Source organism: Boleophthalmus pectinirostris, unplaced genomic scaffold (genome assembly GCF_026225935.1).
Source record: "Boleophthalmus pectinirostris isolate CB_2022bp ecotype Guang Dong unplaced genomic scaffold, ASM2622593v1 HiC_scaffold_5, whole genome shotgun sequence".
Taxonomy (NCBI): domain Eukaryota; kingdom Metazoa; phylum Chordata; class Actinopteri; order Gobiiformes; family Gobiidae; genus Boleophthalmus; species Boleophthalmus pectinirostris.
The window spans coordinates 18,729,545-18,747,351 of NW_026571404.1; the positions used below are offsets into that span (position 1 = coordinate 18,729,545).

General features: G+C 39.1%; 3 protein-coding genes across 6 annotated transcripts; 1 reads left to right on the forward strand and 2 right to left on the reverse strand.

The window, feature by feature from the left end:
• Nucleotides 1-937: 937 nt before the first annotated feature.
• On the reverse strand, nt 938-9,199 carry psap (prosaposin). The gene is made up of 14 exons (XM_020921050.2): nt 9,042-9,199; nt 7,059-7,192; nt 6,732-6,806; nt 6,520-6,645; nt 5,353-5,553; nt 5,123-5,266; nt 4,858-4,914; nt 3,958-4,110; nt 3,800-3,892; nt 3,294-3,477; nt 2,684-2,847; nt 2,528-2,608; nt 2,168-2,275; nt 938-1,597 (listed from the first exon to the last, which is right to left on the reverse strand). The coding sequence occupies exons 1-14, from the start codon at nt 9,073-9,075 to the stop codon at nt 1,565-1,567; spliced, it is 1,587 nt and encodes a 528-aa protein (XP_020776709.1). The 5' UTR covers nt 9,076-9,199; the 3' UTR covers nt 938-1,564.
• Nucleotides 9,200-10,177: 978 nt separating this feature from the next.
• Nucleotides 10,178-11,075, reverse strand: mrps6 (mitochondrial ribosomal protein S6). The gene is made up of 2 exons (XM_055162678.1): nt 10,513-11,075; nt 10,178-10,269 (listed from the first exon to the last, which is right to left on the reverse strand). The coding sequence occupies exon 1, from the start codon at nt 10,847-10,849 to the stop codon at nt 10,520-10,522; it is 330 nt and encodes a 109-aa protein (XP_055018653.1). The 5' UTR covers nt 10,850-11,075; the 3' UTR covers nt 10,178-10,269; nt 10,513-10,519.
• A 95-nt stretch (nt 11,076-11,170) lies between these two features.
• Nucleotides 11,171-16,410, forward strand: nolc1 (nucleolar and coiled-body phosphoprotein 1). Of its 4 annotated transcripts, none has more exons than XM_055162674.1 (14): nt 11,171-11,328; nt 11,611-11,666; nt 11,752-11,915; nt 11,992-12,083; nt 12,153-12,276; nt 12,363-12,487; nt 12,565-12,664; nt 12,750-12,872; nt 12,943-13,014; nt 13,212-13,499; nt 13,572-15,140; nt 15,218-15,342; nt 15,480-15,563; nt 15,648-16,410. In XM_055162674.1, exons 1-14 carry the CDS (start codon nt 11,218-11,220, stop codon nt 15,804-15,806), a joined length of 3,192 nt encoding a protein of 1,063 aa, XP_055018649.1. In that variant the 5' UTR covers nt 11,171-11,217; the 3' UTR covers nt 15,807-16,410. The 4 variants fall into 4 exon arrangements, with proteins under 4 accessions (XP_055018649.1, XP_055018650.1, XP_055018651.1 ...); XM_055162675.1 differs by having other exon boundaries at nt 12,393-12,487; XM_055162676.1 differs by having other exon boundaries at nt 12,396-12,487.
• Nucleotides 16,411-17,807: the final 1,397 nt, after the last annotated feature.

Here is a 17,807-nt window from a genome sequence, read left to right on the forward strand (position 1 = left end):
GTACTTCTTTGTGGAGGGGAGGAATGTTTTAACTTAAGATGGAGTTGTGGAATATATTGAACTACAAAAGGCCTCAAAGTGCCTGCAGTGTAATCTTCCACACAGTTAGTACAGTGCATTTATATTGTGTAACCATATCAGGTTGTAGCCTTGACCAAATGTCCATCAGTTGTCACAGTTACTCATTTATACACCAGTGTATACTGACATGGGAGGCAAGATGGGTTAAATTCTAGCTTTCAAAATCTGACAAAATTAAGTATTAAATGTGATCTGGCAGTTACAGCATATTTTTTATCAGTTGCCACGTCTGAAATAACCCTTCTAAAAAAACAAAAAAATAAATAAATGCTGGTAATTTGTACACAATATACCCCATTCAAATTCAGTTTCTTTTTTCTCTATTTTATTTGCAGTGACATCACGTTTGGCGTGTTCAACGTGCATCTCTATTGGTGGAATGTTCAAAACGCTACTATAGTGACACAAAGCCCACATTAGCAAACTCAGATAATTAATAATATAGTCTGAAATCTCCAAAACGCTAAATTTATTTAAACAACACATTTTCAGTAATCTGATTAATACAATTTTCATGGTTCTGTTTAGGTGTTTGATTTTCAAAATAAAAGGTGACAAACTGAAACAATGTTGGCCAGTGCTGTAACTGTAATGTTTTTTTTTGAGAGGGATTTGTTTAACAGCACAAATCAACTCACCTGATGTAGTTCCACCAAAGTCTACTTTCTAGTCAGATTGTGTTAAAATTAAGATCAGATTATATCTAATTTGAGTAACAGAGCTTCTAACAAAGTAGTGCTTTCAATTAGCTTCACACCCCCAGGAATGTTGATGTCATCTGCTTCAAAGTATCAATAATCTAAATTGCTACTTGACTGTAAATAAAGACTGAAAGTGACAAAACAGTAAAACACTATTTAAATTTGGATCACTTTATTGTTAAAATGTACCAGCTGAAAAACAGATGATTAGGATTTGGAGAAAAAAAATGGTTTCAATCCGACTAAAGGTTATAAAACAGTGCAAACAATGTGAGATGACAAATTTTCACATACCCTTTGACAAACAGGAAATCCTATAAATGTCACCATAATGCCTTTCATTATACGCTGAACATAAGAATTTCTGAACAGTCCATGTTGCCAAAAATACAATTGTAATCTTCAAAAATCAACATGTGGTGCTCTGTCACAAAGTAAAACAAGTAAATCTAAATTTATGTCTTTATATACACACACACACTCAAAAAGATTTTGCAAATTATAATGGAAAATGAAACATCAAAAATCCAGTGAATTTTTGTTACCACGGCAGAACATTTTAGCTGAACAAAGCATTTGGCCTCAGGTTTCACAATCACAGCGTTCAAATCTCCCAGTCTGGAAACACATCCAGTCCCTTTCCATGACAAGACATTAAAAATATCCCACGTTAATTTACATGTTAATGTGTCTGTAATAAAAGGACAAAATTAAAAGGGGAAAGCAGCTACAGTAATTTTTCCTCAGTTCCCAACATATAGGTCAGTTTTTGGCAACTTCATCTACCACACATGACGTCTGCAGTGCTCCACAGCCTGAAAGAAAGACACAAAAGTTTTTACACAATATTTGATCACATTTGATAATGATCACATGTTTATAGTAAGTACCCCTTAAAAGGTGCACTGTGCAACTTTACTGGTGGAGAGTCTGCCACCTGCTCATCTTCATGGAGATATGATTTTTATCTGGAATGCCCCAGTATGACATTAAATGTCATCTTGCATTTACTCAACATGGGTTTTATGGACTTTAAAACTTGCATTTTTCTGTGAGTGGGCTCACTCCTCCACAGATCTGACATGCAACTTGGCGCTGTGGTGCAATGCAATATTGTGGAATATTTGAGGGAATATTTCCCTGGAGAGAAGCAGGTGGCAGACATTCTACCAAAAGTGTAGCAAAGTGCACCTTTAACATGCACTGGTATAACTAATATTTTCAATGATGTAATAAGATAATGAATTATTTTGAGTAGATTTACATCCATCATAAAATGTTTCACTACAGATAATTTTAAAAAATGCTTTGTTACCATAAAGTGTTACTTTAAAATTTCTCTTATTTTCTTCTGAAATTAAAACATAAATGTCATGACATCTTACATTGCAGCGAGTAGCTGTCTCCATGCTCTGGCACCAGAATTTGGGTCCCCAGCTGCACTGCTCTGTCCCCAGCAGTCTCTTCACAGCTTCAGGGCAGGCTCCCACTTTCTGTTAAAAGTGCATGTAACTGTTAAATGCTGGCGTCCAAACAATTTCATTTGTATTCATTCATTTATAGTAAACATATGGCTTGCATGTAGACATGCTGTTCATTCTGTGCTTAATTTCATCAGTTTTAGACAGTTTGGCTGTCAGGATTGGTTACCAGATGAGTCATGGAATTATGCAGCAGCATATCCTCCCAACTTGACACTGGACCATAAACCAGTCTTTAAAAAAGGGGAAAAACTGTTGACTTACCATGCATACAAAGTCAGGGTCCATCATTTGAAGCAGGAGTTCGACAAGCACTGGCTCATACTGCTCAACCAGCTGATTACACTGTTGAGGGGGTTTCAAGTTACAAAACTGAACAAGCAAAGTGTGGTAGTTTGAACTGATTCAAGTGAGACTAACCTCAGGCTGTAAAGAAGCAGGCAGGAAATTGCAAGCCTTCTTCACAGCCTCCTCAATCTGTGCCTCAGTGGCATTCTGCTCCAAAATGCCATCAATATAGTTCACTGCCAGTTTGCACACGTCGCAGTATCCACCAGCCTTGAAACGGGTCTGATCAAGGGCAGCTAAAAGGAGAAGAATAGAACACTATTTGTGAAAACTAGGATGTGGACGTCTTGATCAAAAAGATCTAAGTTGAACATTTACCACTGGAAATGACTGCATCATCACAGCCCAATACTTTGCCAGTGAGTAATTTAATCATTGCCATTCAGTGCACCAAAATGTCAAGTTTATATACTTCAGATGTATATTTAAAGCCAAAATCTTGATTTTTTTTTTTTTAGTATCATCTAGCACTTAATAAAACTATGTTAAGTCAACATCCAACTCATATCAAAAAGACAAAATGAACTTGAGAATGCAATTCCAAAAAAAAAAAAAAAAAAAAAAAAAAAAAAGACAGGCACTTTTGAGAGTCAAGAATATTTTTACTCATGGCATCAATAATTGGGACCTTTTCATCACACACTTTTAACACTTAAATAAATATTGGTAGTGAGAAACATACCGATATATTTGCCGCTGTAGCCAGAGCAGAGTCCCAGGACGCTACAGACAGTTTTGGGGTCTGCCTGCTGCACCAGGAGTTCAATAATGGCCTGGCCGTAAGTCTCAATCATGTCCTTGCACTGTGCGGTCAGAGTGGAGGGCAGAAGCGTGCACACCTTCTCCACAGCCTGAATCACCTCCTCCTGAAGCAAAAACAAAAATTCCTGAATGTCTCTACATCAGTTAGTACGAGTCTATGGCTTGTGCCCGTCACCACCACAGTGACAGAGAGTCAGTCACCAACACAAGCCCTATACAAGCTGTTGGTTGGTGGCAAAATGTCAGCTTCTAAAATAAATAATACTGCTATTGAGCAATACAACTATAAGTGCATAATTGTGTGAGCGCAAGTTAACAGTAACTAAAACCAAATTGCTTTCACCGAATTATTATTTTGTACTAGAGGAAAAAATGAAAAAAAATACAAGGTGGACCTCAAATTTGAATGAAATGTATATATCCTACCTCTGTTGTCTGGTCTTCCAACATCGACTCCAGCTGCTTCATCACAAATTCACAAATGGCACATGAAGGGGAATCACCCACTCTGATCATACGCTGAAACACATTTTTGTTTAAATATAAAATTGATCCCACTGAAAAAATACCATTTAAGAGCTCACCTTTTTGTCCTCTACTTTTGTGGCAGGGAACATGCTGAAAGCCGGGATACTTTTAGCAGCAGGTTTGGTCTTGGCAGGCAGAAGACTCACCATTGGGACAGACTTCTTCATGGAAGGACAGAAACCAACATCGCAACAGATTTCTTTTGGATCCTAAAGAAAAAAAAGAGAAAAGAACAGGATTAAAAAAGACCTAACTTTCTGCACAAGATATCATTTGCACAAAATACAATTGACATACAGTTTCACTACATAGCCACCCATGCAACAGGCTGCTGACTATTAGCTTAGAATCAGCCCTTTTGTTCAAAGCTCTAGCTCTTACTAGACAAGCATTTTAACATGCGCCAACTTACACAATGAGTACATATTCAGACATGAAAACAATATTTGGTAAGTGTAATAGACATACAGATATGGGTTGTGGTTTGGTAGTGGGACGTGGGAGGTAGTAGTAGTAGTAGTAGTAGTAGTAACAACAACAACAACTGGGGTGAAGCGCTTACTTCAGTTGCATCATTAACATGCATGTCTACGCTTGGATAAGTAACACCACGAGTGACGAGCACAAGAAGCAGGAAGTTAGAGGAAGCTACAGGTTTAAAACACACAGACCTACCTTTTCCTTTGAGGGAGGGGGCGCAAACACAACCCAGAGCAGGGGAAAACAGAGCAAGAAACATGAAAGAGGAAGAGAGGAGTGGAAGAAAACAGGTGAAAAGGGGCGTTAAACTGTGGGAACAACTCAATTGGTCACAAGCCAGTAACTTAAATTTTAATTAGCATTAGAGTTTAATTTAAAAAACTGAGTTGTGATCAACAGCCATAGCATCAAAGCTTTAGAACAAATTAAAACAAATTCAGATGTGACAAAAGATGACAGTGGAATAGAGGACTTACCATCGCCACAAACTGCTCAACAACAAGAGGTGCGTACTGGCTAACGTACTGCTTACACTGCAATAAGGAAAAAAGTAAAATTAAAAAATTGCAGATATTCTATGCATGTCTTTTAATTTTTTCCATACTTAATATTTTACTGTTGTTATTCATCATGTTATGTTGTGCCATATTACCAAAGCACATTCCTAGTTAGTAAATTTTGTTCACTGACTTGGAATGAACAATTTTTCTGATTCTTGTAAACTTGTGTTAAAGAGCTCACCAGATCAGACAGTCCAGGTCCCAACAAGTCACACTGCCCCTCAATTTTGGCAATCACGTTGTTGACATATGTGCTGTTGCTTTTGATTTGTGCTTGAGCGTCTGTAATGAACTTGACGCAATCGTCACATACAGCGTCATTATCCTGTAGAAAAGAAGGGAATATAGTTCATAATGATATACTAACCACAGCATATTAAAGAATTTCATTTATTTTATCATGTTTTGTACCCGTTTGGGCGTTTCCTCTTTGGGGCTCTCCTGGGGGTAGAGGAGCTGGGGTACATTGACGAGGAATGGGCTTGCAGCTTGGGACAGATCTACTTTGGGGATTTCGTTGGACTGGAGCTGTTCTTTGGGCTTCATTTGGGCCAGAGCAGCCTCCTCAGAGCGGCACAGTCCCATTGCTCCACACACCACACCAGGATCAGACTATAGCAACAGAACAAGTTATCAAAAACAAAACATTGTCCAAGAGTATTAATGCTACATTTAGAATAGAAAATACTGAGGAAAAGAGAAAACTATTGAGAAGCTGCAAAAATTTTAAACTTTGATGTAACAGTAATCTCTTATAAGCGATACAGTTATTTACAGTAAATTCACATTTATGCAATACTTTAATCTCAACAAGACATTTGCAGATGCATTTTAAAAAAGATTGTGTGCATATAATCTGATTATGATGTCAATTCTTGTCAATGTCACACACCCCTGCCAGCCCGATTTATTTACTCGGTTGCCCCTAACGCTCATTAGTCATTGTACTGAACTTACTGGGGGAAAAAACTGAACCCTGAGTGAGGGATGTTTTTGGGGAATGGGAACAAATGTGATAAGTAAATACAAGACAAATCAGCTCAGTTGAACAATCCCCTTTAATAATGACAGAAAATAAACTTGTGAGGCAATGTAAATGTGCTCAGTCACGGGGTTTAATTACACAGAAGGTACTTTGTTCCCTTTACCAGGGCTCACTTCTGCATCAATAGCTCTTATTCAGCTGCTGCACTTTGCACAGTGTCACTTCTCTTTTACATACTGAGCAGACTGGCAGAAGACTAAATTACTATTGTAAATAGTTTCAAGATGATGCACAACAAGCAAGCTACATTTATTTTATTTTTTAAATCTAGATTTACGGTACAGTAGCAGTTAAGCACTTATTAATTAAAAGACAAGTTTTGGTTGAAAAGGGAATCTTTCATTTTTATTTTTTGGAAAGGTTTTTCCTCAAGTTTGAATACAGGCCACGATCACTGCCTTCAGTCAAGTCAAAATCTAGACTAGTTTATTCCAATAGTCTAATATTTTAGTCAACTTTTCCCCTACTATTGTATATTGATGAAATTATATTATGCTGAAGTAATTAGAAACTTGTGGGTGTTTTGTGCTTACCAGTTCTCCAGTAATGATATCAATCAGGATGGGGTAGTAGCTGTCCACCATCTCTTTGCACTCAGCCGTCAAGCCCTCGTCTGGGATGAGCTGGCAGGCTTTCTCCAGGTATCCAAGAATATCAGTCTTTACATAGAAAAAAAACAGGTGTGTCAATTTCATACTTTGATCACATAACAAAAATAAGCATTTTTTTTTTTTTTTTTTTTTACCTTTGTGGCATTATCCTTCAAAATCTGCTCAACCACAATGATGACTTCTTTGCACAGGTCACATGGTACAGTTTTCTGTAAGAGCAGGATTAAGCATTAAGGCTAATAAAAATGTAGTGTATTGAGGGGTTTGGAACTAGGGTTTGAGTATTAATTAACTGAGTAGTTAGTAAACCTGAGTAATTCTTAATGAACATTTTTCTTTTTTACTAATGAATCAATTCTTGCTTCATGCTTTATCTAGGCCAATCAGGTGCAGTTAAGTATCACAAGATTAAGTGAGCAAATACAAAAACAAAATGGAAAAATAACAAATTAGTCACATACCAGCTGGGGTTTATTCCATATGTTCTGTTGACAATGAGGCACAGCTCCACAGAGAGAGGCAGTCTTTACATTCTGACACCAGTAGGGGGGGCCACGGGCGCACTGCTCTGTTCCCAACAGAGGGCTGGCAACAGCTGTAAACAGACAAGGTATACCTGATGAACTCTCATTCACAAACAAAGTACGAGAACAAACTAATAGCAAACATTCTTGTCTTGAAAGTCTCATGACTATTTCAAACTACCTGATACCAGAGGAAATCTGATAAGAGACTTTCCACAAATGGTTAATGCTAATGCTGCTACAACTTGTCGTCTCTCAAATATATTTGTTTATTCTTAATACAATAAAACGTCTGATAATTTGAGCATAGTGTTGCTGTGTTGCACTTACACAATAAGTGTACAAAAGACATAAGACATATTTTAGTGAAAGTGGGTAATAACATTTAATTGTGTGTTTTGAAAAAGAGCTGGGTGATACGGTGGTTAAGAAAAAAAATAAAATAACCGTGACTCATTTCCTGTGACAATATAAAATTTTAAAATAAATCATATTGTGATTCAGAATGTCTTTTTTCTTGAAAGCGGTTCAGATGGGAACATCAAGTAGCAGATGTCTTTAGTTACCCCTTCATGGCAATATGAAAGACATTAACTTTTACATTAATAATGATACAAATCTAAAAACATCTGATATTTATTTTTAGACATATTGTGCACTCTCATGTTGAAGTAAAGACTTATCTAGCATTTAGCTCCATAAACGTAGGAATTCAGGAAAACTTAAAGCCTGCTGATATTCTACAAATACTTTTAGATAAAACCCTATAGGAGGAAGTTAAGGTCATGCTTGACAAACAATACTCAGCCACTCATATTAAAAGAGTGGAGTGAAACGTCATTACAATTCATTCCAATGGAGTTACAACACAGTCACATGATAACACAACAAGCCATCCTCAGCACAGGCTATAATGTTAGTGAACTGTAGTTAAAGCTTTACAGCGTGTGGCTCTTATTGTGCAAACCCTCCTTTTCAATAATTTTACTAAGCAATGTAACAAAACAGACAGTAGAGCTACACACTTTGACAAAAAAAAGTCATGGGGAAAGATTGCCTTCCATAAAAAATGAAGTGAAAGGTGACAAGTGCAGTCATGTGAACAATACGGAACTGAAGTGAAAAAAGGGGTTAAAATGAAATTGAAAAGAAAAAGCACAGAGTTAAAAGTTTGCAGAGGTTTATAAAAGACAAAATGGAACAAGTAATTGTTCATCTCATGATTAGTACAGAAGTAAAACACAGAAATGAAATCACTTTTAATCTTTAAATAGAGCAAATGCGGAACTAAAACAACAAGTTGACATATTAGAACCACTGGTGATAAAGTTGATAAGGTTGCGAAAGGACAGCATTTAATAAACTGGTCCATTTAGTTAACATTAGCTAGCAGAAGATGAATGCCTTGTACTGTTATTCTGATAGATTCATGCTTGTATTGTATTTAACCAACTAGAGAGAAAGACAGAGGGAGAAAGAAATAACATCATAACATGAAAAGGTTTCAGGTTACAAAACGTAATTTTTTCCCCCCCTCCAAACTGAATTATAAATAGTTTTGATTACTTGTAGCCCATATGTTTATCGTTAGCATTAGCTTTAGCCATAGCATTTGGTAGCTAACACAGACATAACAACACAACACACAGGACAGAATGTGCAAATGTGATTAAAAGATAATGTATGTACAAATCGAAATTAAATAAACTGTAGTCTGAACTGTAATGCTACCTCTCAATTAATGGTATCACAAGTCAAGCAATTTCGACAAATAATCTTTTAACTAGGTTATCTGCTTCCGCGTTGTTATTGTGAAACGCACCTAGTTGTACAGTCAGCTCAGCACTACTGTAAAGGCAAAATTATTTCACTGACAGAATAAAAAACACAGAGGTGCGTAAACTACATGCTGATATTTACCTGAAGACACGAAGAGCAGAGTTAGAAGCAGCATGACTCCGCTGTTTACGCCGTTTGAGTGGAAAGACAACAGCTTGGTTCAGAGGGGAGTGTTTCACTGCAGACTGTGCTCCAGGCCTTTATCATGTCTCAGTCAGCTGACCCAGGACATGTGACTGTGACTCGGCTATGATCAACCAGACAGACAAGCACCAGCAACAACAGGAGAACCTTCAAAACACCACTAAAACGACCACTTAACACTTATAGGCAGTTATAGGGGCAAAGAACAATGCATTTTATAGCTTGACTTCAAGTTACTGAAGAGGCTATGGAACATGTTGTTGAACTGTTTTGTAATGTCCTTTCACATTAAGCTTAAATGCATGCATGAATAATGTACGCTGAATATTGTTGCATTTATCTGCCACATGCAAAGAGAGCACTTTTAAGTAATTCTTTGAATTTCAGACTTCACCCCTCAGTGACTAAACTCCTTCTTTATTGATTTTACTAGATAAGACTTAGACTTAGACTTCATTGATCCACAGGGGAAATGACTTGGACACAGTAGCTCACACATCACATGATATTACAATAACGCAGAGTAAAAAAAAAATAAAAATAAAATTGGTAATGAATTTCAAAGTAAATATGCTAATATGTATTTAATCTGCTAATATGTATTTAATCAAACTGAGAAACAAATACAAGAAGTCTCTATCATTGTAATATTTTGAAAGTACATTTAATGGTGTTCTAATTTTAAATTTAAGAAACATTTTCATGTGTCTTCTTGTGAATTTGTTTCCCCCTTTTTAAAAATGTTTAGCTCATTCCAACACAATAAAGCCCAGTGCTTGGACACACACGTATTGTCTTAACAGTGGTCTCACTAGATCCAATCATTGTTAAACTGTTGTCCCTTGATTCCTTGATACCAGTTAAAAGGTTGGTGTTTCGATCCTTGGGCAAGACACCAACTTTGCCTATATGACGCCTGAGTGATAGGTGATAGTTGAAGAGACCATAAGCAGTCACATTTCTATCCGTCAAGTTCAGAGCATCTGGGGCAACTAAGGTACTTCGTGCTCAATATAAGCATATTTGGAAACATAAAAATTTACAGTACAAATGAAAACAAAATGCACTGGGAATGTGGTATGTAGAAATAATTTATTAGTTAGTGCCACAAAATGGAAAATATAGACAATCCCAGAGCAATCTTCCATAAAGGAGATGGAAATACCTGCAAAAAAAAAAACAACAGTCAGAAAAGTAGAATTTACTAAACTACAGCCAAAACGTTGGGACACCATTGCACCATCATATAGAAATATCTTACACAGGGAAGTAAAAAACATTTGTTAAGTTTACCCCACCCCTCTAAAAACAAGTCAATTCATGCCACCTACAGGAACAAATTGAAATGTCTTGGATATGAGATTTTAATTGTTCAAGTTCACAAAAAATATATATTTTTTTCTCTCACGTTAACGTCAAAATCCACAGCTGCTTTGACTGGAAACCTTTTCGTCCTTCTTGAGCAGCACAGAGGGCCTCACCACATCCACATCTCGATTTAAATGATCCATTAGACTCTTCAAGATGTTGGGAGAAGCATAGAAATCCACAAGAAAGTACGTGCCCTTGTCGTGCTTCTGATTGTGCTTAGACATCTTATAAGGCAGCAGTCTCTCTCCCAGATTCTCCAGATCTCGGACCACGGCGCCTCTGTCCATCAGAGCCTCCACGGTCCGCCGCACAACAGCCGCGGTTTCGGGTCGCTTCAACGCCTTCAGGATGAGCGCTAGTTCGTAACGAGGCATGACGTTGGTGTAAAAACAATATACAGTTTATAAACACGCTTAGTTTAGCAATGATGAGTTGCCATTGCTAATTAAGACAGGTAAAGTCGTTCATAAACAACTCTCCTACGACGAGAGGGCATGCGGGGGGACGCACGGTGATGACGTATGAATCATGTGCCAGCATGCAAAAACATCGTAAAACTTCAACAAACACCTTTACATTAAACATTGTATGGATAGTATGTCGTTATATAACGAGAAATAGAAATAAAACTCTTGTGCGTGTTTTAATGCGTTTTTAATTCAGTTTAATCGATGTGCGCACGCGTCTTTTGCAAACCACGCCTTTCTTTGCTTCCGGTCCTTCCAGAACAAGCGTGGGGAAGATGGCGTCGCAGAAGTCAGTACCGAGCGATTTGTATAAATGCGTTTATTCCTTTTTAGTGGAAAACAAGTTCACTAAGGCGGCTCAGCAGTTTCTGAAACAGACTAAGGTGGTAAGTGCGTCGCTGTACGTAAGTGACAGTCCATGCAGAAAGAACACTCTGTGCCCGCGGTCGGAGTGCCTGAAGTTATGTAGGACCTGCGCACGAGGCGCCTTAAATGTACAGATATGCATGCACGTGGACGGGCACAGGGGTACACTTGCTCTCTCTGCATGTTCTTAATCAAGTAAAAAACAATATTTGTTTAAAGATGTGTTTTATTGACTATAGTGTTGATCCGATTGAAGACCAATTACTACAGTTAAAGTATGTATTTTGATGATATTTTCATAGAATGCTCAGGATCCAAATGAGGAACGTCTTGAAGACATCTACACCTTCTGGGTGAAGTAAGTTAAACATCAGCACATTCACCTTTTATAAGTTAACTAATTATTTCTACTCAGAAATGTAATTTCATTCGTTTCTGTTAAGATCCCCGGAGTCAAAAAAACGAAAAGCACCTGGGAACCAAAGCGAGACTGTAAATGGCCCTTCTGCCAAGAAAGCCAAACCCAGCACTGAGAGCTCCAGCGAGTCAAGCAGTGAGGAAGAGGAGGCTGCTCCTAAAACTACAATTAAAGCAACACCAACTGCTGGTAATATTTAGGAATAATTTATTATTCAGCCACCATTATATGATCTGAGGCATTAAAAGCCCATATTGGTTCACAGTTAAGACTGCACCTGTCAAAACCTCAACAAAAGCAGATCCCAGCAGCAGTGAGGATTCTAGCGATTCTGAGGAGGAAGAGGCACCTGCAAAAGTAAGCTTTTTTTAAATCAAAGCATAATTGTTGAGGAACATATTTTAAAACTGCGCTGTTGTGGTTTAGACCCCTGCTAAAACCCCTCCTGTAAAGCCTGCACCGGCTCCAGCTGCTGTTAATGCTAGAAAGAAGGACACAAGCTCGAGCAGTGAGGAGTCTGAGGAGGAGCCAGCTAAAACCTCAGTGCAAAGTGAGTTTAGTTAGCTGCTACTATTCGCATATATGTGTAACTAGGAAATTTCATAATCTTGTATAATAATATTGAAATTCTGCTAGAAACTAAAGTTGCTGCTGTCACCCCCAAAGCAGCAGCAGTAGCTGCTAAACCTGCTGCCCAGAAGAAGCAGGAGAGCAGCAGCGAGGACAGTTCCTCAGATTCAGAAGATGACAAACCAACCAAGGTTTGTCATTTGGAATACACGTGTTTAGAATACATTTACTCTGAATTAGTTTTTTAATCATATTTGTTAATTATTAGGCTCCAGTCAAACCTGCTCCAGCTGCAGCTGCTGCAGAATCAAGCAGTGAAGAGTCTTCATCTGAAGATGAGGTTCCTCCCAGCAAAAAGCCTAAAGCCGGTATGTGTTAGTTACAATATAACAAAAAACACAGTTTTATTCATGTTTAAAAGTAGATTAGAGTTAACTAACATTTGTTTTGAAGGTGTGTACAGTGCCGTTCCACCTCCCACTTCAGTTCAGCCTACTCCTGCTGCAAACAAGGCACAGAAAGAGGACTCTGACAGCAGTGATGAGAGCAGCGATGAAGATGAAAAGAAAGTAGCTGGTGAGGGCAAAGTCGATATCTTAAACAATATTCTGTTGAACATTGTTTGATTTGATATTTTCTGTCAAAGCTAAACCTACAACAAATGCAGCCACTGCCCCCAAACCTGCAAAGACGCAAGAATCCAGCTCAGACAGTTCAGGTATTGTCATGTTTCCCTCAAGTTATTTTATTATTACTCACATCATCTGCACTTTTAGCCTTATTTCTCTGTAAGAATCTGATGTTTGTTGTTTCTTGGAAGTTATCCTTACTGTTTTCAAAGCCCACATAATCATATATATAAACAGTAGGGCTTCACATTTCTTCCCCCTCATGTTGTTTATCATTTTAACTCAGATTCAAGTTCAGATGAGGATGAACCCCCTGCAACTAAAACAGCAGCCCAAGCCACACCTGCAAAAAAGCCTGTGAAACCTACACCTGCTGCAAAACCAACCACCCCAGCTGCCAAACCGGCCCCTGCTGCAGATAGCAGCTCTGAGTCAAGTTCAGAGGAAGAGGAGGAGCCTCCAAAAAATGCAGCAATGGCCCCCCCGGCTAAAGCTACTCCAGCTAAACCTGCCCCGGCTAAAGCTACTCCAGCTAAAGCTGCTCCGGCTAAAAAGGATGCGTCCTCCAGTTCTGGTAAGGCGAACGGTTAAAGTAGCATTGCAGTGTATCCTTTTCTATTGTTTCCAGTCATTTGTTCTGTTACAGAATCTGACAGCAGCTCTGATGAGGAGGCATCAAAGCCCGTTGCTGCAGTTCCACCAAAACCTGTAGTATCCAAACCACCTGCCAAGAAGGAGGAGAGCAGCTCATCCTCTGAGTCTTCCTCTGAGGATGAGGAGTCTGCCAGTCAGAAACCTGCATCTAAAGCCTCCACTCCAGCAGCAAAACCTGCTGCTCCTGCTGCTAAGGCTGCTCCTGCTGTAGCAGACAGCAGCTCAGAGACTGACTCCTCTGAGGACGAGGAGCCCGCTAAAGCTATTCCTGTCGCAAAGGCTACACCTCCAGCAAAGGCAGCGGACAGTAGTTCAGACTCTGATTCGTCCTCTGAAGATGAAGCACCAGCCAAAGTTAAACCTGCACCTAAACCTACAACATCGGCAACAAAACCTGTCACTGCAGTAACAAAGACAGCAGCTACATCAAAGGCTGAAGAAAGCAGCTCAGATTCTGACTCTTCTGAGGATGAAAAGCCAACTAAATCAAAGCCTGTCACCCCAAAAGTGGCTACACCTGCTGCTAAAACAGCTACACCTAAAGCAGCTACACCTGTGGCTAAAGCGTCAGCGACAAAGACGGCTGACACTAGTTCTGATTCAGATTCATCCTCTGAGGATGAAGAGCCCATCAAGGCCAAACCTGCTACACCTGCGGCTAAAGCTGCTACACCTGCGGCTAAATCTGCTACACCTGTGTCTAAAGCTGCAACAAAAGCAGCAGAGAGTAGTTCTGATTCAGATTCATCCTCTGAGGATGAAGAACCCGCCAAGGCCAAAGTGGCTACACCTGCAGCTAAAACGGCTACACCGAAAGCTGCTACACCTGTAGCTAATGCTGCAGCAAAAGCAGCAGAGAGTAGTTCTGGCTCAGACTCATCCTCTGAGGATGAAGAACCAGCCAAGGCCAAAGTGGCTACACCTGCAGCTAAACCAGTTACACCGAAAGCTGCTAAACCTGTGACTAAAGCTGCAGCAACAAAGACATCTGACAGTAGTTCTGATTCAGACTCATCCTCTGAGGATGAAGAGCCCACCAAGGCCAAACCTTCTACACCTGCAGCTAAAGCAGTCACAGCTAAAGCACCTACACCTGTGGCTAAAGCTGCAGCAAAAGCAGCAGAGAGTAGTTCTGATTCAGACTCATCCTCTGAGGATGAAGAGCCCGCCAAATCAAAACCTGTAACTTCTGCTGTGAAGGGCACTCCTGCTGCTAAAGTGACTCCGGCCAAAGCTCAGGAGAGCAGCTCTGATAGCGACAGCTCTGACTCAGAAACTGAAGTGGCAAAACCTCCAGCAAAGAAGGCTCCTGCTGCTCCTACACCTGGTAAAAAGGCCGCTCCTGTGAAGAAGGCTGAGGAGAGCAGCTCTGACTCAGACAGCTCAGATGAGGAGACCAATAAGACCCCTGCAAAGTCTGCAGTGACCAATGGCAAACCAGTGAAGCCCATAGCGACACCTGCAGCTAAAAGTAAAGAGAGCAGCAGCTCCTCAGACAGTTCAGAGGAAGAGGAGGCAGCACAAAAATCAGCCACAGCCCCCACCACACCCACAGCTAACGGTGAGGCAACTAGTATAATCTGATCTTTGGCTTGTTTTCAGGTCTTAAACATGGTCTCTCTCCTTCTCTTTATTCAGGTACCAAGAGCAAAAGGAAAAAGGATGAAGACGAGTCAGCGGAAGAGGAAACTGAAATAAAAACACCCCAAAACAAAAAGACAAAAATGACAACACCTCAGACATTTCCAAAAGCCAACAAAAAAGTACGTATGCTTCTTTAACTGTTTTGACACATACAGCCCTCCACAATGCAGAGCGCATAAAATAACATAAGTGTAATTATTATGGATTACTTGCTACACACAGTTTATGTAGAAAATAACCAATATTTTGTTATTAGTCTTCCAACGTCCCTTTCCGTAGAATAAAGGACGATGAAATAGAAGTGGATCCTCGTTTAGCAGACAACTCTTTTGATGCAAAGGTGAGTGGAGACAATTATTGAGATATATACATTTTTGTACTAAATGTTTTAGCTAATTTTAATCATAATTCTGACTTCTTCCAGCATGGAGCCAATGGAGACTGGGGTCAAAAAGCGAATGATGTCCTGAGGTACACCAAAGGAAAATCGTTTCGACATGAAAAAACTAAAAAGAAGAGGGGAAGTTACCGCGGCGGTGCCATCTCCACATCAGTCAATTCAATAAAGTTTGACAGTGACTGAGGACACTTTTGGACCATTTCCCTCCACCTTAACTGTAACTGCTACTTTCCTGACTGTTAAACAGGATGAGCTACAGAATGTATACCACTGATGAACTTTGATAGATGCATTTGTGGCATCTCAGTTGACCATCAATTTTTAAAACCAGTGGACAGGAGGCTCTCTGTTGGTAATAGTTGCAAAACATTCTCATTTATAGCCACTAGGTGGCTGGAGGCCATCTATTAAACTTTGTAAACTTGTTTTCTTATGCGACTTAACTTTTGTATCAGTGACAGAAAAGAACTGCGTTTTCTCCTTTTCAATGGTTAATGTGGGTGCTACATTTGCCTGGTGTTCATTTCCCATCTTTTAAGTGTAGAGGGGCTCACTTCTCTTTCAGTACACTTGATTTAGAAAGTGGAAGTTAGTTTTATACTATATTTATTTGAAGGTTTTAGTTTCACTTTGAGTCTCTATGGTTGTTGAATTCTTTGATTCTTTGTCCTACTGTCTCCAGTGATGTAGAACTTGAGAAAAGAGCCATACTTGTCATTTGAAACTTCTGTTTGCAATTTTATTCATGTAATTAAAGAAAAATGTGAGATTAAACACTAAATTAGTAGCTGGTTTTCATGCTAAGCATTTTCTGTTGAGTAATATTTAGTCTCTTGTTTTTGTAGCATTTGTTGAGATGATATAGGGCTAACAAGCTGAATTTTTGGGTGCGAAATTTAGCGTAAAGATGCTCACTGCACGAGTTCCTAAACTTGAGTTACTGCTGTGCAGACACTAGATGGCGTTATTGTATCTGCTCTTAGGAGTTGGTAACTTGATAGACAGTGCAATGGGAAGTGCTATAAACAAGTTAGTAAAATATATTCAGCAGTTGAATTCTCATGTTACTGTTCCATTGTTGCTGTAAGGGTTGACAAGAGCTAACTGTTGATCAGGAGCTGGACGCTCTGACTCTCCTTGTTTCCATCTTTGAGAAATAATGGTATTAATATTTAATCAGCAGTCAGCAACTTTCCAGAAACAGTCTTTTATCGCCTATATAATTAGCTAAAAATCCAATTAGTGTAAATGTTTATCAGCTCTCTGTCAGACTAACTTTAATGAGCTTTTCTTTTGTTTTTTACAATCCTCTAACATTTTCAGCAGATTTTTGAAATATCTTTACAAGACACTAGTTTGGAGTTCTTTCAAGAACAAAGTGCTGTATTGGTACCACTGTGTGCAGTTTTTTTTTAGAAGGCAATGGAGGATGGTTGTCGGTTTTTGTCATGTTGGGGCAGTGATTGCTAGTACATACTTTTGTTGTGTCGTTAGGCAAGACACTTTACTCATAATGCATGAAATTGTAATGCAAGCTTGACTGACTGAAAAAGTTCTATACAAGACAAAGAGGATTGTTATTATTCACTTTATAATACACTGGGTATCACTTATCACTGCAGTAGATAAATGTTAGTAAGTACACTATACTTTATTTGAACAACTACTAAAGCAGTATTTAAAGTACCACTAAATATTCCTGTCCATGAATGTAAGTTAGTCTCAAGTCATTGCAGCACAGAGCAGGTCCAGGAGGCTGCTGGACAATCTTTTAATGTGTGGCCCCAGATGAGGACTCTCATCCCGTCCATTTCAATTAGACAAATCTGCTGACTGCTCAGACTAGAACGATACTACACCACCACACTCAGAGCTAGAGCATGCTATCTGCTGAAATGGTGCACCGTATTTTATTACTCGTGACAAATGTCAAACCCAATGTGCTATAAATTAGTCCTGCTAATTACCCAACGCTTTTCAGCACCCTGTAGAGACTGAAAACATGACAGGACAACAAATCAACTCTGAAGTCAGGTGGAGCAATGATGCATGTGGCCAAGAGGAAATAAAAGATGATCAGAGAGAGAGAGAGAGACACACATACTTAAAAACATCTTTACTGCAGCCTTTTAACATACATCTTACATATTAATTGTTTATAGCAGATTAATAAACAGAAAATAC